The following is a 23,849-nucleotide window of genomic DNA, read 5'->3' on the forward strand; positions in this document are numbered from 1 at the left end:
CCGACGAAGGCAGGAACAAAATGTAATTAAATTGAGTACAAAATCTTAAAACTGAATAAAATGTTGGGTCGACCCGAAGATCGATCCCTCCAAAAATAGGCGTATGCCACTTAAGCGTGGAGAGCACACGGTATTCTTTAGTAAAAGGCGAAAGAATAGTTCGCTTTGTGCTCACCACATGGCTGCGTGATTTTTAACCAAAGACCAAGACCCTTCTTTTATATGCATCTTTCACTACTATCAAACTCTCAGCTCTCCGATGTGGGACTCTCTACCAACCTACTTCTTTTTTATCTAAACGCTGTCGTTTCACTGATGTTTTATTTTATACACATCAATCCATTTTCCCATAATTCTCAATGACTTTTCTTATCTACTACATCATTGAGTTCCAATAACTCTATATGCGCAAAGAAGCCTCTGCTTTACTACCAAGAGGCTTTGATATCACTTCTTAGTCGAACCCCGATTCCTACTAATCTTGCTCGAATTCCAAATATAACTCAGTCAGATCCCATTCTCTTAATCTTCTTTAACTTGCGAAAGCTTGGAATCGCAAAGATATACAAAATTCACGTTTTCCCCTTCCACTTTCATACCAGTAAACATCTTTTCAAATTCAGGTTAATGGACAAACAAAATAATAATTTCTACACGTTATTTTTATAATAGATTAGGATCTACCTTACAAACCAATTCTTAAGAGTAATGAAATTTTAACATGTACCTACCATTCCTATGTCAGCCGTGCTCAAACCATCTTGTTGTTAAAGTTCATTTTAAAAGGTATGTAGTTTTTTATGTATCAAAAGATATATAAAGTCAACCAACATAATTATTTAAAAGCCATTATTATAGAATGAGAATGAGATCACAGATCTCATATCCTCATCAATTCCATTGTTACATTATAAAATTCAAGAGTCTTCAGCTTTGATCAATCCTTTTGACTCGAAGTATTCTATCATCTGATCATACATATCCTTGATCCCATACTCGAACTGAAAGCCTTCCTTCATGATGAGTTTTACCGAAGAAAGCATCACTTTTGGAATCGACAAGCACTCTTCAAATCTGCCAAATTTCACAACAAAACATTGATGAGAAACAAAAACGAAAATTTCCGTTAAGATTTGTAGTTTATGTTGGAAGAGATGCTTACTCTGAAACCACCTTGTACTTAGGGTATCTCTGTCTGAGAAAACCCGCAGTCGCTGGAACACTTGTGTTGTAACCACAGCAAATGTAGCGACCAGAAGCAGTTTCTTTCTCCGCAAGAAACAAATGGGCACGAGCTAAGTCGTCTACGTGAATAAACGAGATCGAGCCTGATAGCTTTTGCATCTCCTTGAGAGCGGTCAGATGCATTTCTTTCCCTAATAACAACACCAGATCATGTTCATTTCTTGTCGTGAAACAGAAGATGATAAAATAGTAAAATTCGTGCTTACCGGTGATTAAAGACATGGAGAGAGATAAACTGCTCGGAGGATCGGAGAGTAGAGAGTTTCCGGCTATCAGTGCTGGAATCACAGTAACGAGATCGATGTTATTCTCTTTCGCAAATTCCCAAGCTGTCTTCTCTGCTAACATCTTAGAGACCGGGTAACCCTAGAAAAAAAAACAGAGAAGCAAGTTTATTAAAGAAGAACCTAGCGTGTGTCACAAGAAAGTGTAATTACCCAGTTAAACGGTTTTTCCTTTCTGAGGAAATCAATGTCAGTCCAGTTTTTCTCGTTCATCACAAGTCCAGATCCAGAAAGATTGTTGATGGAAACCGCAGCAGCTGAAGAAGTGTAGATCACACGTTTGACGGATTTCGATTTAACGCAAGATTTCAACACATTGATCACTCCTTCTATCGCCGGCTTGATCATGTCTTTCTGTACATTGAAACAAAGAATAGCTTGAAAATATTTCTATTAGAGTAAAAAAAAAAAAAGCATGCACATTCTGTTTAAGATAGACCTCAGGATCTTCAGATTTAAAGTTGATCGGCGTTGCGACATGGAAGATGTATTCACAGCCCGAGAATGCGGAATCGAAACTCCCTTCATCGGTCAAATCCGCCTTGAAGATCTTGAGGTCGCCAAGTTCTTGAAGTAGCCTAAGGGGAGCCATTTTCTTCTCATTTTCTGCAATGTATGATGAAAGAGTCACTAAACATTCAAAATACTCAAAGAGAAGAAGAAAGAAGAAAGTGAAGAACCTGGATCTCTAACTGTGGTGTTAACTTTGTAGCCACTTTGAAGCAAATGCTTGATGAGAATTGAAGCCAAGTTTCCTGTGCCACCAATAACACAAGCCTTCTTCGTTCCAGTGGGTGTTGAATTCTGTTCCATGATTATATTTTGATTTTTACTGTTTAAAACAGAGAGATTGAGACTTGGTTGTTATGAGTTTCAGGGTCTTGACACTTCTATATAAGCAGTAAAAGAAATTGCAAATACAATCATTTGGTACAACCATTGATCAATAAGGCTATTTTAGAAGGTAAGCACGTGTGCTTTTAGATAACAACTTCTCTTACACCTAATAATTTAAAAAAAACTCAATAACTTTATTGACTTGCTGCTTTGTTATCATCTACCAAGTTGTCTCAATACTTTGAGTTTTGACGATTGTCACAAAGCAATAAGTAACGGAGATTAAAAGTAAAGTATGCTTTATAAAAAGGTTGTTTTTCTTCGGGTTTTACCTTGCCGATCTTAAAATGAGTTATATAAAAAGAGTGAAAAAAAATTTCACCAGTTTGATCTTTGTGTTGAAATGTAGCTTTCAACATTTTTGCAGTTACTAAGAGAACACCGAATGTTTCTGACTCAATACTACCAAAGTTGAACGTTTGATTTAACATAATTTCCTATGTTCTTGTTCAAGTGTCACATTAAGGCCTCAAGCTTTGGCAGAATTAACTTCCATGGTATTTAATAATGTATAAGCTACAAACCCAAAATAGAGAGATTAACAAAAGATAAAACCTGATGAAAATTTGTTCAACAAAAAAAAAAAAAAAACACATGAAAAGAATAAGGCATTGGCATTGCCAATTCGATTTTAGAAAAAAAAAAACTGATTAAATCTATATATATAATGGCTCTTGTTCTTAAGAGCTTCAACAATCATATTCATAGATGTCACCTCATGCAAAAACTCAGTCTTCTTCAACACAAACTCCAACTCCTTAGCTTGCAACAACTTCATCTTCTTGGTGTCACGAGGAACCAAACTCCACTGTTGCTTCACATAATACTCGTAAACACCGAAACCAGCAATCATTCGAACTAGAGAGTTATCGAACCAATCAGATTTCCTCGATTCACCATTAGATATGTACGACATATTTGTTTGTCACAATTAGTTCAAAGTACGACATATTTCCAAAATATTTTCAAGTCTGTCATATTAATTGTTTTGATTAGTAAAGATCTTCCACTGTCATACTGATTAGTAAAATTTAATTATTTTACTAGGATACGTATATGGTTCGGTGGTTAATGGACAAACAAAATAATAATTTCTACACGTTATTTTTATAATAGATTATGATCTTCCTTGAATATGGTATTGTATTTAAGTTGTCTTTCAAGTGTTTTAGCTTGCAGAGTAAATTTACAAACCAGCTTTCTTAGAGTAATAGAATTTAATATGTATCTCAACCGTGCTTGAACAATCTTGTTTAAAGTTCATTTTAAAGGTATGTAGTTTTTATGTATCAGAAGACATATAAAGTCTACCAGCATATTATTTAAAGCCATTATAAAATGAGAATCAAGAGTCTTCAGCTTTGATCAATCCTTTTGACTCGAAGTATTCTATCATCTGATCATACATCTCACTGATCCCATATTCGAATCGAAAGCCTTCATTGATGATTTTTTCCGAAGAAAGCATCAATTTCGGAATCGACAAGCACTCTTCGAATCTGCCAGATTTCACAACAAAAATTGATGAGAAATTTGAAAGAAAGAAAGAAAAACTAAATTTTCCATCAAAAATTTGTAATTTCTATTGAGAAAAAATGTAATTTCTATTGAAAGAGATGCTTACTCTGACAACACATTGTACTTAGGATATCTCTGTCTGAGAAAAGCCGCAGTCTCTGGAACACTTGTGTTGTAAGCACAGCAAATGTAACGACCAGAAGCACTTTCTTTCTCCGCAAGAAACAAATGAGCACGAGCTAAATCGTCTACGTGAATGAGTGAGATTAAGCCAGATAGCTTCTGCATTTCCTTGAGACCGGTCAGATGCATTTTTTCCCCTAACAACAACACCAGACCATCTTAATCAATTTCTTGTCGTGAATAAGACATAAAACGGTAAATTTCTTGTTTACCTGTGATTAAAGACATAGAGAGAGATAAACAGCTTGGAGGATCGGAGAGGAGAGTGTGCCCGGCTATAAGTGGCGGAATCACGGTAACGAGATCGATGTTATTCTCTTCCGCAAATTTCCAAGCTGTCTTCTCTGCTAACATCTTAGAGATTGTGTAACCCTAAAAAAAAAATCAGAGAAGTAAGTTAAGCTGGTTTACAATAGGAAAACTCCTAGCTTGTGTCACAAGAAATTGTAGTTACCCTTACCCAGCTAAATGGCTTCTCCTTTGTGAGAAAATCAATGTCACTCCAGTTATTCTCGTTAATCACAAGTCCAGGTCCAGAAAGATTGTTGATGCTAACCACAGCAGCTGAAGAAGTGTAGATCACACGCTTGATTGATTTTGATTTTACGCAAGATTTCAACACATTGATCACTCCTTGTATCGCGGGATTAATCATGTCTTTCTGTACATTGAAACAAAAAAAAAAGAATAGCTTGAAGATGTTTCTATTTAGAGTAAAAAAAAAAAAGCATGCACATTCTGTTAAAGATAGACCTCAGGATCATCGGATTTAAAGTTGATCGGCGTTGCGACATGGAAGATGTATTCACAGCCCGAGAATGAGGAGTCGAAACTCTCTTCATGGGTCAAATCCGCCTTGAAGATCTTGAGGTCTCCAAGTTCTTGAAGTAGCCTAAGGTGAGCCATTTTCTTCTCATTTTCTGCAACGTTATGTATCATTAAAGAGTCACTAAACATTCAAAGTACGCAAAGAGAAGAAGAAAGAAGAAAGTGAAGAACCTGGATCTCTAACTGTGGTGTTAACTTTGTAGCCACTTTTTGAAGCAAATGTTTGATGAGAATTGAGGCCAAGTTTCCTGTGCCACCGATAACACAAGCCTTCTTCGTTCCGGTGGGTGTAAGAGTCTGTGCCATGTCGACTGTATTCTGATTTTTTTAATGTTTATAAAACAGGGAGATTGAGATTTGGTTGTTATGAGTTTTAGAGTCTTGAGACTTCTATATAAGAAGTAAAAGATTTACTATTTTGTCGGCAGGGTTATTTCTTCCGTCTATTAAAATAATTCAAATGCGAAAACGTAATAAAGAACAAGAACCAAATCTAATAAAGAACCAACAAATATAACAACGACTCAAACCACGTCGTTCTCTGACAGTACATCGTTCATCTTCAATCCTTAACTAAGATGGTCCACCCATTGAGAGATAAGAATTGAAGCGGCCATCATGAGTTACACACATGAACATATCTCTAGCCACAGAATTTTAGCTTTTGGTACAGCAAGGTGAAAGCTTTAAGTCTTTCAAAACAAGATAAAAAGCCGATGGGTTTTCTCTGGATATGTGTGGTAACGAGGCCAATTTAACTGCCTCAACATCAGCTGCACAATCAGACCATATCTCAACATTATCAATTTGGAGATCACTTACCTCTGAAGAGTCAAAAGAAGAAAATTAATTAAGCTCTGCTGCAATCTGGTTAAAAGCAAGTAAAAACACACATCTCTGGCGGAAGCTGAAACACGAAGGAGACGTGGGAAGCTACGCGTGTATCAGGTCCACAGATAGAGTTGTACAAGGGAATCTTGTTCTCACAAGCCAGAATACGTACTCTCGTACGTTCATCACATGGCTTGCGACGCGGAATCGACTAACGAACGGAGACGTACTGTTGAAATGGAATGCGGGAGATCACTTCATCTTATGTTGTACAAGGTGTGCTTTGTGATAACAACTTCTACACCTAAGATTCAAAACAGACTCAAAAACTTTATTAACTTGCTACTTCGTTATCATCGACCAATTCTCACGATTTTGAATTTTGACGATTGTCACAAAGCAGTGTTACAAAGTTCTTAAGAAAAGAATGCTTTAAAGAAAGGTTGTGATTCTTAAGTTTTACTCTGTGCTAAGTTATAAAAAAAAAAAAAAAAAGAGTTAAAAGTCTCCATCACCAGTTTAATCTTTGTGTTGAAGTGTAGCTTTCAACATCTTTGCAATTATATTTACTTAACAAGAGAACACATAATGTATTTTACTCAATCCTACCAAACTTGTCCGTCTGCTATCTTCTTGTTCAAGTATCACATTAAGACGCCTCAAGCTTTGGCAGAATTAACTTCCATGGTATTTATAATATTTAAGCTACAAATCCAAAATAGAGAGATTAACAAAAGATGAAACCACATGGAAAAAAAAACCAGAAAAGTTACATAGAAAATATCTCAAAGGGAAGAAGAAGAAGAAGAAGTTGAGTAAATCCTAAAATTCGAAACCAAAAGGAAGACATTGCAATTCAATTTTAGTTCAAAAAAAAACCGATTAAATCTATATATCTCTAATGGCTCTTCTTGTTCTTAGAAGCTTCAACAATCATAGAGGAAACCTCATGCAAAAACTCAGACTTCTCCACCACAAACTCCAACTCCTTAGCTTGCAACAACTTCAACTTCTCTTCAACAACCTTCTTCGTCTCAACAGGCAATAAACTCCATTGTCGCTTCACATAATACTCATCAACACCGCAACCAGCAATCATTCGAACAAGAGACGAACTCACAAACAAATCAGATTTCCTTCCATGAACAACCACATCCATATCATCATCATCATCATCATCACCATCATCATCACCAGCATACACCAACTCTTGCTTAACAGAATCAAGCTTCTTCTTAGCTTTACTCCTTTTAGACACACCGTTAGACTTAACATTAGACTCAGTAGCAGCAATCCCATCAGGACCCCAAATAGTCTTTGCCAATTCATAAGCTTTCTGATCATGAGGTTTAGCAAAACTAGGTTCAACACCATTCTTAACTTCTTTACCCATATACTTCTTCCTCAAACTCCTAAGCTTATCCATGAATTGATTCTTACTTACCTCAAAGCTTATATCTTTCTTGATGAAATCGTAATACCCATTTGAGTCTTCATAAGGAGACTTACCAGTATCAGCTTTGAAATCTATCATCCCCTGTAACACAGCAATCTCATCCTCTTCAGTCCATAGTCTGTGAAAACCTCCTGGTTTCTTTACACTCTCTTCTTCTCCTCCTCCCTTCTTGACTCGCTTATTAGCTGAAGCTGTCACCGCCGCAGCAGCTTCACTCGCTGGCCGTTTGGTTCCTCCTGATTTAGCAGCTGGTAAAGCTAAAGCAGTAGACGAAGTCGGATCCTCTTTCTTCTTGAGATTCACTGAGATTGTTTTGCCAGATCCAGAATTGGGAGGGTTCGTTGATTCAGAGTCCGAATCTGTTTCAGTCTCCGATCCAGAATCCGATTCTGCGACGACGGTGGATTTAGATGAAGCGGCTGCGGCAGCGGCGGCGGCGACGGAGGCGAGGGATTTGATTGGAGTTTTGGAGGATTCGTCGTCTTCAGATGAAGAAGAGTCGTCTGAAGGGTCACCAGCTTCTGAAGTCTCGATGTCGTCGTCGTCGCTTGAAGAAGCGGATGGTGGGTCTTCCAAAGGATTGAGCTTTTTCGTCATTGGAGATGTGAAAATATCGAAATCGAGAGAAAGAGAAGTTTTTTAGGGTTTGTGAGAGCGTGAGGAGGAGACAGACGGCAAGAGAAGGGTGAAGGAGGAATATAAAAAGGTGTGAGCTTTAAGTTTTAAGTTTTAAGTGTTTGCTGTCTTCCAATACATCTTTTATTTTTTATTTTAGGGTTTTTATATAATTATTTATTGGGTACTTTACTTTTTATTTTTGGGTGAAAGAAACTAGGAAATTAAATAGTTTCGTCGCTTCGGAAAATATATTTTGTTTCAATGGAATATGATTTTTTGGAATTTAGTTATTACCTCCAAATCATTAAGAAAGATTAACATAATCGTTTACACCGGCGATAAAGATTAAACATTAGTTAATATTACTCTTTTGTAGCAGATTAAGGTGTGTGTAAAAATATTTGGGCATTAGCTTTGTACATGCCTAACTTCTATTCTTCTTTTATCTAAAGTAAGTCCAAGTTGTGTAGAATGCACATGAATTACTAACAGGCCTAGAGCCCATTTTTTCCCAGACACAATCTGCTCACAACAACAAAAAACATGAGACTCGTGAATCGTGTCCATGATTTTTTTTTTTTTGGTAGGAACACCATGGTCCGTGACTGTTGGTTGTTTTTGTATTTTTGGTAAGAATTTCTATACCAAAAAAATAGTTTTATATTAAATGCGTCCATGGTTTTGATTGTTTTGAATAAAGTAAATAGAAAACAATTTGGAACCATACGATCAATGTTGGTTTAATTTTTTTATCACTGTCATTTCAACAAATTTTTATCACTTTGTTATGGGTCAATAACTTTAGTAACAAATCTACTCGTGTGATTGATTTTTTCACAGGGCCAACACATAACATGTGAAGTTGAAGAAATATGGTTCAATGCATGATCCTTGTCTTGTCCCACAAAACGCCATACTCTGGTGCTCTCAAGTACATTCAATATATGATACCAAAATTGTTCAACAATATTGTAAACCAAAAAACAAACAAGAGCCATAGAGTGTGTTTGAATTTACCGCATTACCATCATTCTAGCTAATACCTCTCTTCTTCTTTTCTGTTGCTTTTGGTTTTGGTTTCTCTTGTGTTTTCGTTCTACGATTCATACAGTACAGAGACCACCTCTTATACAATTCAATCGGAACCAACCCTAAACATCTCCAACACAAACCTTGTTCACCAAAAATCCAACTGAGTTGTTGTTGTTGGAGATATTTGGATTCTTGTGTTAGAGTTATGACTTTCAACTCCCGGAGATGAAATTTAGTTGGGATTATAGACACGACCTCACCAGAGTCTTAAAATCATGGGATGACCTAGACGATGACCTAGACAAGATCATCGTCTAGGATTTTCCAGGATTTTAGGGTTCTGTTGATGGTTATGGCTTTAACCTGAGTCTTTGTTTGCCTACAAAACTGACACTCCAAGGCTACCTTAGATGTTCATTACACTCTCTGAGCTCGAACGCGTTAGCATCGACTTGTTCCTCTGTTTTTGCTCTGTTTTTGGTTATGTTTGTGTTTCTGTTTCCGAGTGGCACCAAAACCATTTTTTTTCTTCTCGAGCTTAGTTTCTTCAAACCCACCTCAAAGTCTCCACTTCCACCAGAACCCTAAAAATCCTAAACCTCGTCAACTGAAACTCATCCGGATTGTTGTTGTTGGAGATACTCCAATAGTCCAAGTACACTCCAACATCTTCTCCGAAAGCAACATTAGGCCGGTGTTTGTCTTCTCTTTGGTAGTGTTTCTGGCGTAAACATCTGATGAGCTATATATAGTACTTATTACAGGTCTCTTTTCATCTTATGTTTATAATTCGCTTTAGATCCAAGAAACCAGTTTAGCTTATGTTGTTGTGATTCTTGGGTCAAAAGGAACCGATTGTGAGAGTTGATCTTTGTTGAGAAGAGTGTCCTCAAGTGTTTTAAAACTTTTAATTCAAGAACTTGTTTATTTATGAGTAACTCAAAACTGTAGTCCAAATCTCCTTCTGGTGAAAATGTAGTTGCCAGATTACAAAAGCGGCAATTGTGGATAGCATTATGACAATTATAACTTATATAATTTGATATTAAAATCTGAGTTTAGGTCCACAACATAACTTATTTTGATCAAATATATTCGAATGCACGAGATGTGCATTCTGAATAATGAATTTAAAATCATACAAAAGAAAGAAATAGAGAGCTTTCTTAACTTCTAAATGACAATATGAATGAAAGAGCAAAAACAGGATGATATGATGATATACACATCTATTGTGAAATAATAGTTAACCAAAGAAACCAAAACTTTGGTCTCAACATGGTAACTTGAAACCCATGTAACGACCAGAGACATAATCATTCCAAACATCAAGAGCTCCGTAGCTTGTCATCAACACAATGCTCAATGCCATGACGATACCAACCGAGAACACAATGATCGAAGCCCTTCCGTACTCGGTTATAACTTTTTGAACCACCTTTAGTCCCACGAGTGACGCCACAAAACATATAACCGCGAATATACTCGCGGTTCCAGTATGTTCCATGCCTAGTAACAAGTATTGAATCGCAGACATTGTTGATGAAAACAGAACCATGAAAGAACATGTCGCTGCAGTTACCTATATACCAAACAACAACAAAAAGAACAGAGTGATTTTAACTTGAAGCCTAAGAAAACAAGCAAAGTATTTTTGGATCGAGCCAAGAACTTGAATTACCTCGGGAGCGATACCGACTTGAAGAAGAAGAGGACTAATGAGCATTCCACCTCCAATACCAAAAACACCACCCAAAACTCCAGCTAAAAGAGCCATTATAGGAAACATACACTTGTTTGATCTTGCTCCATCATTTGATCTCATATCTTCTACATCCTGCAATCACAAAATTGTTTTTGGACATTCATCAATTCTCTGTCTTTTTGGAAATTAATCAAGTGTTTGTTGGAGTTGTGTGCAATCGAACCTTTATTGAGACTTGGTAATCGGATGATTGTTGGCTTTGAACATTGTCACTGAAGCAAATCCAAAGAGTAAAGAAGAGAGTGAGTGGTATTTGAGTCGATGAGAGGAGCCAGTAAGTGATTCCACATGGCTCGATCGATATGATTCCCTGAATTTGCAAAGTATGAACTGTTAATACACTAACATAATAACTCTAGTTAATCTTTGTCAAAAAAAAAAAGAACTCTAGTTAATCTTATTTTGGTTTATGGGTTACACTAAAACATGTTTGATATGGTTTTGGTTCTAATGTAATCAGTCGGTTTATTTATAATCATGGCGGTTTGAGTTTGGTTTAAACAGCATAGTTTGATCCGGTTTAGTTTTTTTTGGTTATGGTTTTCTATTACCCAAAATTGGTTTATGAGACAAAAAAATGAAGTCGAATCCAAACGAAAGTGACAAAAAGAAATCTGGACGGTTCAAAAGAGATTGTTTGTATCTAGATTTTCAAAAAGAGAATCTACCCTACCCATAATAATAATAATAAAATAGAAATGAACATAAACTTTTACAAAATTCTAAAAATAACGTAGATATCTATTTTGTAACCTAGAATTTGCTTTTCATATATATATTATCTAGCCACATATAAATGTCACTAGGGAAAATAAAATAAAACAGTAGCCCAAAGCATCTTTGAAAGGGTAAGGAATCTAAAAAAGTGCAACTCCTATAAAAAGATCGTAGGAAGAAAAAGACACGTAAGTATTTGTTGTTTCACTTACGACCGATCTCAAAACCGAACATTATTGATGATGGCCTGTCTGTCTTTCACGTGAACAAGTTCGCTATCGCTTTTATATATATAAAAAAAGAAGTACCCTACTATCAATTTCCAAACGCATCTTAAAGATATATGTCATGGAGGTAGATGAGAACAATTCAAACGTGTTTCATTTACTCCTCAATCTTAATCGTAAAGTTCACCTAATTACTCCATTAACGTGTTTTTGATATATCCTAGTTTAAGCAAAAAAAATTACTTATTAATATACACGATTATCTTACAGAATCATTATGACATACTGTATTATTTTTTTCCTTTAATGGTAAGAAAATTCTTTTCAAGAAACAGTTTTAGAAGTTTTGGTTGGAAGAGGTACATATCAGTGAAATGAAATCTACAAATTATCCAATCAACAAAAAAATTGTAAACAAAGAAAGTGATGGTAACTTGTAAAAAATTCAACACAACGAGAGAGAAAAAATGAAATTTCATGTATATTGAGATAATCATGAGAACCAAATTTATTGTTATTTCTTGATAAAGTTTCAAACCTTTTTTTTGGCTTTTTCTTTCCTTAAAAATACTGTGTTTTGTTGTCTGTCTCTAGTCTATTTTGTCAATTCCAAATTTTGAACTTTTAAGCAGATCTAACAAGTCATTAAATACGGTTCATTAAAGGCAAAACCAAAACTAATAATTGAAATAAATGAAAACTTTTAATTACCTCGCCATATTTGTTTCCACGAAGAAGATAAACCGCAAAGTAAGATAACCAAATAATCACCAAAACTCCAAGCTTAATCCATGGAAACCTCTTTGGTCTCTCATAATCCAAAAGTGGCAATTTCAAACTCTCAATCTTCTCCTCCTCATCATCATCTTCACCATCATCCTCTTGACTTGATGATTCTCTAATCTTCACCATCGCTGATTCCAATCTCCAATAATAAATCCCATTTCCAAAAGTCTTCAACGTGGACCACGCAAGAAACACGGCAAAGAGAATCGTAATCAACCAGTTCGGAAACACAAGATTACAGATCACTCCAATACTAACACCAAGAAGCATACATGGTTCCAACAAAAGAGCCAAATCGAAATCGATTAGGGTTTTGCCACCAGATTTAGGGTTTCTAACGAATAGATTGCATCCCACGTTAGCTATAGATCCACCCGTGACCATAAAAGCTGAGAAGCTTGAAGCTGTTTTTAGATCAAGACCTGCGACTATTGTCATTATCGGAACGTATAAACCTCCACCGCCTATTCCACCGGCGCTTGAGATCGATGAAGCGAGGAAAGAGAGTAAAGCTGCGATGATTGTTGATGTTGTGAACTCGATTCTTGGTTGGTTGAATTTTTCTGTGAAATTTAGGTATGAACTTGTTTGGTTGAGGAATTGATCGACAGGGGTGAGAATTGAAGGTTCTTGTTCTGCGAGTGATGGAGTTAAGAAGATGAAGAAGGTGGTGAAAGAGAGAATCACAGGGACGAAATTGTTTCTCATTTTTATAAATGGGGAGTTTTGGTTAAGTTTCTGAAAGTTTTGGGGTTTCTAAGGAGATTTTGGGATTTTTGTGTGTGTGTTTGATTTCTCTTTATAACTTTATATATAGAAGAATTGGAGAGACGAGAGAGAGTGATGTTTTCATTTGTTAAGTAGAAAGTGGAAGAAAAATAAAAATAGAAATAGAAAGATAAAAGGGACAAATCAACTCTTTGGCAAGTGGTGAGAAATTAAAATATACACACATTATTAGATCTTGTGGGCATTATGTTACTTTGTTCCCACCATTTTTTTATTTTCGTTCAAATGTAAAAGTAATGTATCTAAACCATACAAATTATGGAGGGGGACTTTGTTATTCATAGGATCCACTAATTCAAAAAAGTGAGAGATATATCAAATTTTCAAAGTTTGTCAAAATAATTACATTTTTTTCAACAAATAATTTTGTTAGTTTAACAAGTAACACTAGATTTCATTTGGTTCAATTTAATTTGAGTAATTAATTAGGCTGATTTTTTGTAATAATATTAGTCTAATAATTTGTTTTTTTTTAGTGCAAAAGAAAAAGAATAATATAGTTTGTATCACTTTTATGATTGATGATATTAAATTACGAATAAAATCAATATTTTACTCCACCAAGTATTTTTTATTGTTAAACTTTTATTTATTTGAAATAGTATTAATTAACCTTCTTCATTTTAGCTAGCAATGACGAATAGATGATTCCGAATTCTCTGTATGATATATACCTGAAATCACGAACTGCCCAATACTAATTAAAAAGTCACCTTTTAACTTGGAAAACCAAAATAAACAAAAAGGGTAACCATAATTTGTTGTTTTACAAATCCAGACATAAAACACCTTTCTAAGAGATAATATAAAATTTTGAAATATTACAATGTTTTAATTTTGATCTACTGAAACCCATATAATATAGATATACCCACAAGCCAAATTTAAAATTTTCTATAGTTTTGAAACCCCCATGTTCCGTCCGACCACATGGAAACAGTTTGTTTTTAATATGTCAAAGTACCAACTAGCAAAATATTATACCAGAATAAAATCCACATGCATGGTAATCTTGTTGACTTTAACCAAAAAAAAATAGGAGTTTTTATTTTATTTTTATAATGAATAAATGTGTAAATAATGTTTAGTCGAACGATATTGAGACATTCCCATGCTTTTTTTTCCCCCTAAATATTTAATCTAATTCAAGTAAACAGGTAATTGTCAAATCAGTGTACAATAATTTATGTGAAAGTTTTATTTATTTAATGGAATACTTATCCTTAAAGTCATGAGTTGGCTGAAAAAAAAAAGATATTATAATGTTTCGTATATGTCGATCAACTTGCAGCTCACATATACGACCAAATATCTCTAATAATAATATAGAATATCTATGATTGTCTATGTATATATGTCTGTCGACCCCTCACTTATACGCCGTCTAATTTGATCTAGCTAATAACCGTTCTAAAATTTATCATAAATGTTTCCAAAGTTTTAAACACCTTTTCTGATGGAATGGAATTATTTGTTCTGTGATCTATACGTTTCTTGCTCTGAACTTTTTTTTATAAAAAGATGTTAATTTGTATGTAAAATGATGATAACTCAATTCTGTGGTGTTATAGGTTTCTTGGACGAAAGTTTATAATAAAGCAGGCGATATTACGCTACACAATTAAAAAGAAATCATTCGTATATACGTGATCCACAATCTTATTATCTGTATAGTATCTGATACTTATGTTATAACACTATGTTGATCTTAAAGCTTTATACCTACCAAAAAGATATCCTTTAATCGTGCTATAAATTCTTAACTATCCAAAAAGATAACATTTTATATAATTTTTTTTAAGTTATTAGTATAGTTAGCTGATGGATATCTAGTATATTGTTTAAATACGAGATTGATATCAATTAAACTGGAGAATATAAAACTATACACGCATTCCACATATACATTAACATATACGGGTCTGATACTGAATCTAGGAACATGAATATTCCAATTATTGTTTGTACAACTACACAAGTTAACTTTTGAACAAAAAAATTATATACATGTTGTATTTGTACAAATTTATTATACCAGGCCAATATGGAGAAATAGATATTTCGTTAAAACCTGAAAGGAGACTTAAAAACTGTATGTGTTATCTTCCTATTTTTAAACAATCATGATCAGGTATGTTCTTTACATTATCTAGAACAACCTAGTGCATAATATTTTTCCATGCAATTTATTATGTTAACCAAAAGTGTTGTGTACTTTATGGTTAAAGTCGTAATCGATTTGTTTTGATATACTTTTTGGCTTTTGGAAAGTCCTCATAGTCATGCTTGTACTATGATCCAACTTTATATAAACATTCAGCTTACAAGCTACATATACGATATATAAACAATGATTAGTATACGTGCCGGCTCTTAAAGTCATCAATATTACATTCTCATGATCAAACATAGGATAGTTTTCAAGATCAGATCATTGATAGATCGTTACGTTTGGTTTACGTGATGAATTAACAACATGAGTGATTTGTTTCATTTAATGAATTACTCTATAGAATGTTTAATATATGAAATGATAATTTCAATTACTGATATATATTATATTGTACCATTCATCGTCAGAGAAACAAATTTATCGTAAGTGTAATGCATGTTATCATACCAAACTGGATATTTTCGATACTATTATTTCCATTAATCAGCATAAATTGTATATTCTTCAGAAATCGAATTCATTTTAAAAATTTCGACAACCACTCAGATCAAGTAAGGCTTCCATTCACATATACTCTTTAAATATCTGAAATAGTGAAGTACAACCTTATGTTTTCTCTTTAGAGGAGGGGATATATATTTTTAGAGTTATAATGAAAGATCCAATATAATTTGAGTATAAGAGAAGAGAGCTTCGCTATTTAATGTGGGAACTTACTCATATTTAGCTATGAGTATATAAATACTATGAGGATGAAAATAATTATGTATGTTGCAATTATATGATTATACAAAGAATTATGATTATATATTAAATTGCAAGTTGCTTTTACAGGTTGCGTATTAATTAAGGTTCAATATAAATTTACCAGTTCTTTTCATATTACCTAGTTCAATCTCTCAAATTAAACACAATAATCCAAAATGTCAAGTTCTAATACGTGACAACATAAGCATAATTGTTTTTTGCAAAAGTATAAATTAAGCGTAAATTATGTAAATGATTAGGTCTCTTGGTTAACTAAAAAGAATCATACAGGTCATCATGGGGCGAATGTTACAGCCAGAAATACACATGAAAACAAATATTCTTTGAATAATTTTCTAATCATTCAAACAAAAATGTTATTAATATGTTAAACAAAGATTCATATTATTGTGGAAGAAACATATACACTCTTTGTTCAAGTGAAATAAACCGGACATTTTTTGTCTTTAGTCCCACTCAACAACATTCCATCCCAACCGACCTCAACATAACAGTTTGCGATCATCTTATGGCTTTTACTGTGCCATGTGTACACCTTAAACCGTATCACGGACCTTACCTCCAAACGGAACACTATCTTCCCTTGATTCCTGTCTCGTTCCATCTCCAACCAACGGTCCTTATTTACAGCCATTGTAGGTCCACGTAAGGCTCCTTCGATCAAGCTTGTGTTCTTCGGGTCTTGGTAAAACGGGTTAGTGAGTTTAGTCGAGCCGACCCGTTTCTCTTTGTAGTAAACGGATCCATTCATGGAGTCGTAGTAAACGCGGACGTTTTGGTTCGGGTTACGAGCTGTTATCTTGAAGCTTATATGTGACGTCTCGTACCCGTTGGATTGACTCAAACCAGAGATCGAGAACCCGCTGATATGAACGCGTGGTCGGTGTGGTCGTAGACTGATCCACAAGATGAAAGTGACAATGCCTAAACATAGTAAAAGAGATAAGAAAATGCCACATATGAGTTTAGAGACTCTTGTTGTGAGGCTTTCTTTGACACGATGAACGATGTCGCTGGCCGAGTGGTGACGGGATACGGGTGGGGTTGGTGGGTTTGATCTTCTGACCGGTAAGGAGTCGACCTTGTTGTGCATCTTTTTATAGATTTAATGTTGGTGGGTCATGGGAAGTGAAATGAAATGAAATGGATGGGTTATATAGTTATATATATTTTAAGACAGTGATAGCTAAGAAGAAAGCAAAAGATACCTTGGAAAATACTATAGGTATTACACTTTGTGAAGAAAAGAATTTGACAACTATGTATCTAAATCTTTAACAAAATTTATAAAGGAAAACTAAGTATCTACCAAGAATGTGTACTACTAAAAAAAGTTAAAGGACAACTAAAGTATCTAAGTAACTGCGTATTTTGTTTTTTTATTATATGTTTTGCTATAAACATGTCTGATGCAGGCGGTACCCATAATTGTTTGAATAGACATTCCTTAGTACTATATATCTTTATTTTAACTTGGAATGTTTACAAGTAATTTGATTCTCTAAAAAATCGAGTAATTTATTTTGGTTTTGGAGGATTTGAGGTTTCTTGTTGGAGGGACATGATCTCCTGCAAAAAGTACATATATGGTACTAAGAGTTATAGACATGGATGTCTTGTTATGTGAAACCATTACAATTGACTTTGGTTTGATTTTATTGGTTTTGAAATTACAATTAATTTTGGCTCCGTCACGCAACGCCACGCGACGTCAATTTTAAGAAGAAGAACGTCGAATAAAATAGGCATGATTTGGGAGGTTAGAACCCACAGGAATTTGCTGCACTCGCGCGCGTTTTGTGCGTGTAGGTAAGAAATAAAGCCTTGTGATTGGCTAGAAAAAATCAAATAGTAGCTCCCCTCCTCCTCTCATAGTACTAATGTTACTACTTTTTTCACTCTTTTTCTTTTTCTTCTCTCATTTAATTTTTGACTCTTGAAATCAGATTCTTCGGATGTCATATTTCCCACCAAACAAAAGTTGAAATCTTATGGTATTTTCCTTTTTTTTTGTATTTTCAACTTATTTTGTTTAGTTTTTTTTTTTATATTATGAGTTATATAAGAGGTTATAATTAATAGTTATAGATATGTTGTTCTTGTTCTTGTTCTCCTTTGCTAACAACATGTGATGTGAAGGAAGTGTTGGAGAGGAGCATTGCGACCAACAAAATAAATAAATCAAGAACAATGTGTAAAGAGGTCAAATTAGATACATATATGGGCCTACCCTATTTGAAATTTTTACCCATAAGCCCAAAATTGAATCATCTTCTAATATTTCTTTTTTCTTTCAAAAATCATCTTCAAGTCTCAATCAAGTACATATTTTTCTTCATTTGAGGAACTACATATATATTGTTAGACTAAAAATTAATATTGCCTAGTTACATATTAAAACGTTTATGGACCAAAAAACTTATTAAATCTGTACAAAAACAAATACAAGTTTTATTATTTTAATCCTATTCTTTCGCACGATAATACTCAATTATTTAAGAACCATAATAATATATTAACGTAACCTTACATTACACTACTTGNTTTTTTTTTTTAAAAAAAAAAAAAAAAAAAAAAAAAAAAAAAAAAAAAAAAAAATCTCAATTTCTGTTTTCTTATAAAACAACAAAATACAAAAACAAAAGGCCCAAAGAGTAACTTTCTCCTCCTCCCAATTCGCCGACGACGACGACTAATCCAGGAATGGCGCCGCCGGTGACGAAGCGGTGGTGCTGGGCTTTGATTCTTCTCTTTCTCTCCTTGTTCGTCCAATCTTCGACGGCTATTTACTGCGGTGCTGAAGATTGCTATGCTCTCCTCGGGTTTGTTTTTTTTTTTTAATTCATCTTCCCGATCTCCGTTTCCCAAATTCAGATTTCGATTTCATTATTATCTTAACCCTTTCGCATTCCTCTCGATTTCAGTGTCGCTCAAGATGCGAACGCATCTGATATCAAGAGATCCTATTATAAGCTCTCTCTTCAACAGTAAGGATTTTTTTTTGTGTTTAGACATTGTTGTATTTGATTTGTGATCTTGGATCTTTGATTGTTGTAATTTGCTGATTTTGATGAATTGGTTTTAGTCATCCAGATAAGAATCCAGATCCTGAATCCAAGAAGCTCTTTGTCAAAATCGCCACTGCTTACGAGGTTACTTACTTACTTAGTCCCCATCACATTATAATACATCTGCTTGTATAGTTCTTAGGGTTAGAGATGATCTAGTTTTTAGCGAATGGGGGATAGAGATTTGCTGGAGTATGGTTTTTGTATATAGCTGAAAGCTGAGAATGATGGAACATGAAAGTTCTCAAATTTGTTTGTTTTGTTTATCTTTCTTTGTAGATTTTGAAAGATAATGAGACTCGGGCGCAATATGATTATGCGATTGAACATCCAGAGGAGGTCAGTTGAAGAAATTTATCTGACTATATAAATATGTCAACATGTCATTTCTTGTTTTGTGTGATTTGCTTAGATCAAAGATCTTTGATTTTTTGTGTTTAGGTGTTTTACAACACGGCTCAGTACTACCGGGCAAAGTATGGACATAAGTCGGTAAGATTTTTGTATTGGGATGATTCTGTTGACTTTTTCTGACGTTGGATCTTTTTTTGACTGATACAACTGCCTGATGTGTGTATAGGATCCTCGTGCTGTTCTTGTTGGTCTATTGGTGGTTTTATCTGCATTTCAATATCTGAACAACGTGGCAAGGTATAATGAGGTATGTATTAGAGACAGTGATTCTCTCTCACCTTGTTCAGTCGTCTAAGTCTCTGCTCTGTAGCAGTTTTTTTCTTCTTATGCATGCGAAACGTATCTCGTTATATTTTAAGCCTCACTAAGGAGCAGAAGTAATCATCTACATAACCCTGACTAAACAATCAAGAATTATTGGGGGTATGCGTAACTCATTACATGTATTATAGCATCTCATGAATCGTAGAATTTTTTGGACATATGAACTCTTTGAATGTGATTCATACACTTTTGTGCTTGTAAATATAGCTTAAACTCTTAAAGCGTATCATTAGAAAACCATACAAGATACTGTATTGTACTTTTACAAACTTTGGGCTTGTTTTCTTGATGAGGCCCTCCGTCTTTGTTATGATGCAGGCTATAGCGACGGTTAAGCGAACTCCTGCTTACAAAAATAAGCTCAAGGCTTTAGAACTCGAACGCACAGGTGGAGTAACTAACAGGAAGAAGGGTTCAAAGCAGATTGACAAGTATGCTGTTCTATTTATTTAAATTGCCTTCTTACTTAGCTGAGAATGTGCCATATCGCTGACTATATCATATGCAAATTTTTTGGTTTGGCAGAAAACTACAGGAAGAGCTAAGCAACGAACTCGACCTACAAATTAAAGGAGCTGAAAAGCCGTCGGTCTGGGATCTTCTCGGTGTTAGATTCATTCTCCTACCGTACACTATCATCAAGGTTTCATGTTTTTTAAAATTGCTACATTTCACATATTCCCGTATTCTCTTTCTCGAGATCACTGATTTACATTTGTATGTTCTCCTTGTAGCTGCTAGTATGGTACAGCAGCTGGGTATGGAGATATAAGGTAAAGAAAGCTCCTTATTCATGGGAAGATGCATCATACCTAACCCGAAGATCACTCAGTGTGTCTGCCGACGCATGGACTAATCTCGGTATCCTCTCTGTTCTCTACTTCCCAAACCTGAACCTCCATATGGATTAAGATTGTTTTGTGTGTAATACAACATGTCTAAAAGGAGTTGTGCAAATGCGATAATTTTCAGATGAATATAGGAAGGAAGATCTGGTGGAGAAAAGGCTGTGGGAAAAGCAGAATCTTGAGAATTACTTTGCGGAAATGCGTAAAGAATCCAAGCGGAGAAGATAGATCATTATCACTTTAACCATGGAAGGATACACAGGACACAAATTCAAGTTTCATAGACACTTTTGTTACCATTATCACTCTACTATAATGTTATAAGAGATCTGATCAACGAACTAGTTACGAGAAGAGACAGTAGTATAATTGTACCAGGAACCAAATCTCAATTTGGCATATACAAGTTGAATCATGTCTGACAATGGACATGGTTCGGTTTTGACTCTCAATTTTGTTTAAACCAATTTTGCTCAGTACAAATCTATCTTTGATACTTGAATTTGAGTTCTAAAGCGAAAGCATTACGACTTTCTGATCAGTGAAACACAGTGAAAGAAACAAGATTTTGTTTTGTTATATTAAAAACGAAGAAAATCGTTACAAAGTTTACGTAAGTGTGATGATAACACAAAGATAATTTGTCCCAGTTATACAAAGTTGACATCAAAGGGATTGAAACCAAAATGTGAACGCTTGTGGAGTTGTTTATACATTGCTTTGCTTATACATCTTGGTGTCCAGCACTTGCTTCCCGCACATTGCGCACACTCCTGCACCACAATGAAGAGCCAATTCCATCACTTATTGAGTTACTCTATTATAATATCACTATCTAATCAGAGGTAAGAATTTGGTTCAGCTAAAGATATGTATTCACTAATTTACCTTTGCTATAAGCACATGTGTGACAGTATTTACCATCTTGATGCACTTGCTGCTTGCAGATCATGCACTTCGTGGTACAGGTACCATAAGGTGTCCATCTACACATCAAACAAACATCACAAGGCAAAATCAGAAGCAGCAAAGAAAAGATAACAACAAGAGCACCAAGTCTTAAACGGTTTATTCTAACAAGTTCTTTGACAACAAATACTACTGAACATTTTACTGATGATTCTTAGAAGAGCCTAAAGGAAACAAACCAATAACTCGACTAAAAAGAGACACTACAAACATCCCAAATTAAATATCACTATCTCCATGAGAAGTTCTACAATTACTAATGATTCTTAGAAGACCCTAGAGGAAAACAAACCAATACACAACTCAAAAAGACCGTATAAACATCCCACAACTTATAAATTCATCGCTAAGCTCATAAGAACTTCTACTGTTCTACATTCACTAATGATTCTTACAAAAACCTAGAGTAAACAAACCAATACTCTGACTCAGAAAAGACAACACAAACATCCCAAAGTGACAAAAATCGCTATTTCCATGAGAAGTTCTACATTTAGTCATTTACTAATGATTCTTACAAGAACCTACAGGAACAAACCAACACCAACTCAAAAAAGAAAATATAAACACCCCAAAACTTACAAATCTATTTCCATGAGAAGTTCTAGAATTACTAATGATTCTTAGAAGAACCTAGACGAAACAAAAACCAATACTCAACTCAAAAAAAGACAATACAAACATCCCAAAAACTTACAAATTTATCACTGTTTCCATGAGACTACAGGAACCAAACCAATACGTACCTAACAACACAAACATCACCAAATAGGCAAATATACAAATTTATTGCTACTTCCACATGTTTTGCATTCGATTGAAGAACAAGAGTAAAATTGTGAGATGTTAATAAAACCAAAAGAGAAACACCATTACCTATTCTTCTTGGAGAGAAGCTTGTTCTCATTGACCTTACGACCACCACCTTCAGTTACATTACGAGCACCATCCTTCCACTTATCTGGAACAATCACTTTAGATAACTTCTTCTCACCTAAAAACACAAGTAAACATCAAAATTGAGTCAAAAAGGTTCTTACTTTGAACTTAAATCACAGATCCAAAAACTCATATTAGGGTGGTTTCGATCTAAGAATCCAAAATTGAATCATAAAATCATTAGGGCGATGAATTCACAACCCAACACAATGATATCGAGCAAACTGAAACCGATTAAAGCATAGATTGATTCAATTATAACACGAAAATCACTACGAATTGGCGAAATCAGAGATCTGAATTGAGAAAAAAGGATGAAATTTATTGATAATAAGGCTTACACTTATCGCACACCATCGTCTTCTTCCTTGAGAGATAGATGAAGAAACCCTAAATCGATTCGAATGAGTTTTATTAAATAATTTTGTTTTTTCTTTTTCCTTTTCTTCAAAGTGGATTTGGAAAGTCGGTGAACGCGTTTAGGTTAAAACGCGCGACTAGAGATGGAACCGCGTTTAGGTTAAGCGGTTCACCAAAACCGCAAAATTATTAACTAATTACAGTAGTTGCCATTTTCGTCAAATATTCCAAAAATTAACAACGAATACACAAAACTTAATTTTTTTCTCCTACAAGCCAAGGTTTTGTAATCTCTAAACTTATTTCAAATTAAAAAAAAATATTATTTTATTTTATTGGATGTTTTGTTATGTTTAAAAGTTTGACTAAAATAAAAGAAAAGGTATGATAATGTCATGTCCATCGATGTTATCTGATAGTAGAGAGAAGTATCAAAAATCTTTACCAAAACTATTTCATCTCCAGCTTTGTAATGATTTGCTTTTATGTTAGACTTTTTATATTCATGTCGTTTATGGTATAATTGTCTGTATATTTGTCCATGTTAAAGATTACAACAGATAATTCTACTAAATTTGTTTGTCTATATTAAATTACCAAATAAATACGTTTACAAACATAATACAGTAAAACCTCTATAAATTAAGGGGCATTCTCAAAAATGCCCCTTTTTCCATATCTCTTTTTAAAAATACACTTTCATGTTGACCATTTTTAAAACTATCCCTTTTTATATACAAAATGACTAAATTATCTTTTTTTGAGTGACAACAAGAATGTACAGTCATCAAAATCGAAAATATTTTCCCG

General features: G+C 34.4%; 6 protein-coding genes and 1 pseudogene across 6 annotated transcripts; 1 reads left to right on the forward strand and 6 right to left on the reverse strand.

Annotated features, from left to right (window-relative positions):
- Nucleotides 778–2,411, reverse strand: LOC104714500 (anthocyanidin reductase-like). The gene is made up of 6 exons (XM_010431888.2): nt 2,210–2,411; nt 1,969–2,135; nt 1,683–1,883; nt 1,452–1,611; nt 1,163–1,376; nt 778–1,074 (listed from the first exon to the last, which is right to left on the reverse strand). Exons 1-6 carry the CDS (start codon nt 2,340–2,342, stop codon nt 918–920), a joined length of 1,032 nt encoding a protein of 343 aa, XP_010430190.1. The 5' UTR covers nt 2,343–2,411; the 3' UTR covers nt 778–917.
- Nucleotides 3,666–5,390, reverse strand: LOC104714498 (annotated as a pseudogene).
- Nucleotides 6,431–7,957, reverse strand: LOC104714501 (probable transcription factor At1g61730). The gene has a single exon (XM_010431889.2). It carries the CDS (start codon nt 7,837–7,839, stop codon nt 6,685–6,687), a length of 1,155 nt encoding a protein of 384 aa, XP_010430191.1. The 5' UTR covers nt 7,840–7,957; the 3' UTR covers nt 6,431–6,684.
- Nucleotides 9,965–13,224, reverse strand: LOC104714502. Its single transcript, XM_010431890.2, has 4 exons — nt 12,313–13,224; nt 10,821–10,967; nt 10,574–10,729; nt 9,965–10,474 (listed from the first exon to the last, which is right to left on the reverse strand). The coding sequence occupies exons 1-4, from the start codon at nt 13,093–13,095 to the stop codon at nt 10,166–10,168; spliced, it is 1,395 nt and encodes a 464-aa protein (XP_010430192.1). The 5' UTR covers nt 13,096–13,224; the 3' UTR covers nt 9,965–10,165.
- LOC104714503 (protein YLS9-like) lies at nt 16,419–17,232 on the reverse strand. The gene has a single exon (XM_010431891.2). It carries the CDS (start codon nt 17,208–17,210, stop codon nt 16,533–16,535), a length of 678 nt encoding a protein of 225 aa, XP_010430193.1. The 5' UTR covers nt 17,211–17,232; the 3' UTR covers nt 16,419–16,532.
- On the forward strand, nt 18,731–21,223 carry LOC104714504 (chaperone protein dnaJ 50). Its single transcript, XM_010431892.2, has 10 exons — nt 18,731–18,939; nt 19,042–19,104; nt 19,203–19,269; nt 19,465–19,524; nt 19,627–19,677; nt 19,766–19,846; nt 20,242–20,354; nt 20,449–20,566; nt 20,658–20,784; nt 20,896–21,223. The coding sequence occupies exons 1-10, from the start codon at nt 18,821–18,823 to the stop codon at nt 20,997–20,999; spliced, it is 903 nt and encodes a 300-aa protein (XP_010430194.1). The 5' UTR covers nt 18,731–18,820; the 3' UTR covers nt 21,000–21,223.
- Nucleotides 21,329–23,086, reverse strand: LOC104714505 (cysteine-rich PDZ-binding protein-like). The gene is made up of 4 exons (XM_010431893.2): nt 23,021–23,086; nt 22,617–22,734; nt 21,660–21,757; nt 21,329–21,544 (listed from the first exon to the last, which is right to left on the reverse strand). Exons 1-4 carry the CDS (start codon nt 23,034–23,036, stop codon nt 21,480–21,482), a joined length of 297 nt encoding a protein of 98 aa, XP_010430195.1. The 5' UTR covers nt 23,037–23,086; the 3' UTR covers nt 21,329–21,479.

The sequence above is a fragment of the Camelina sativa genome, chromosome 9 (genome assembly GCF_000633955.1).
Source record: "Camelina sativa cultivar DH55 chromosome 9, Cs, whole genome shotgun sequence".
In the NCBI taxonomy this organism is placed as follows: Eukaryota; Viridiplantae; Streptophyta; class Magnoliopsida; order Brassicales; family Brassicaceae; genus Camelina; species Camelina sativa.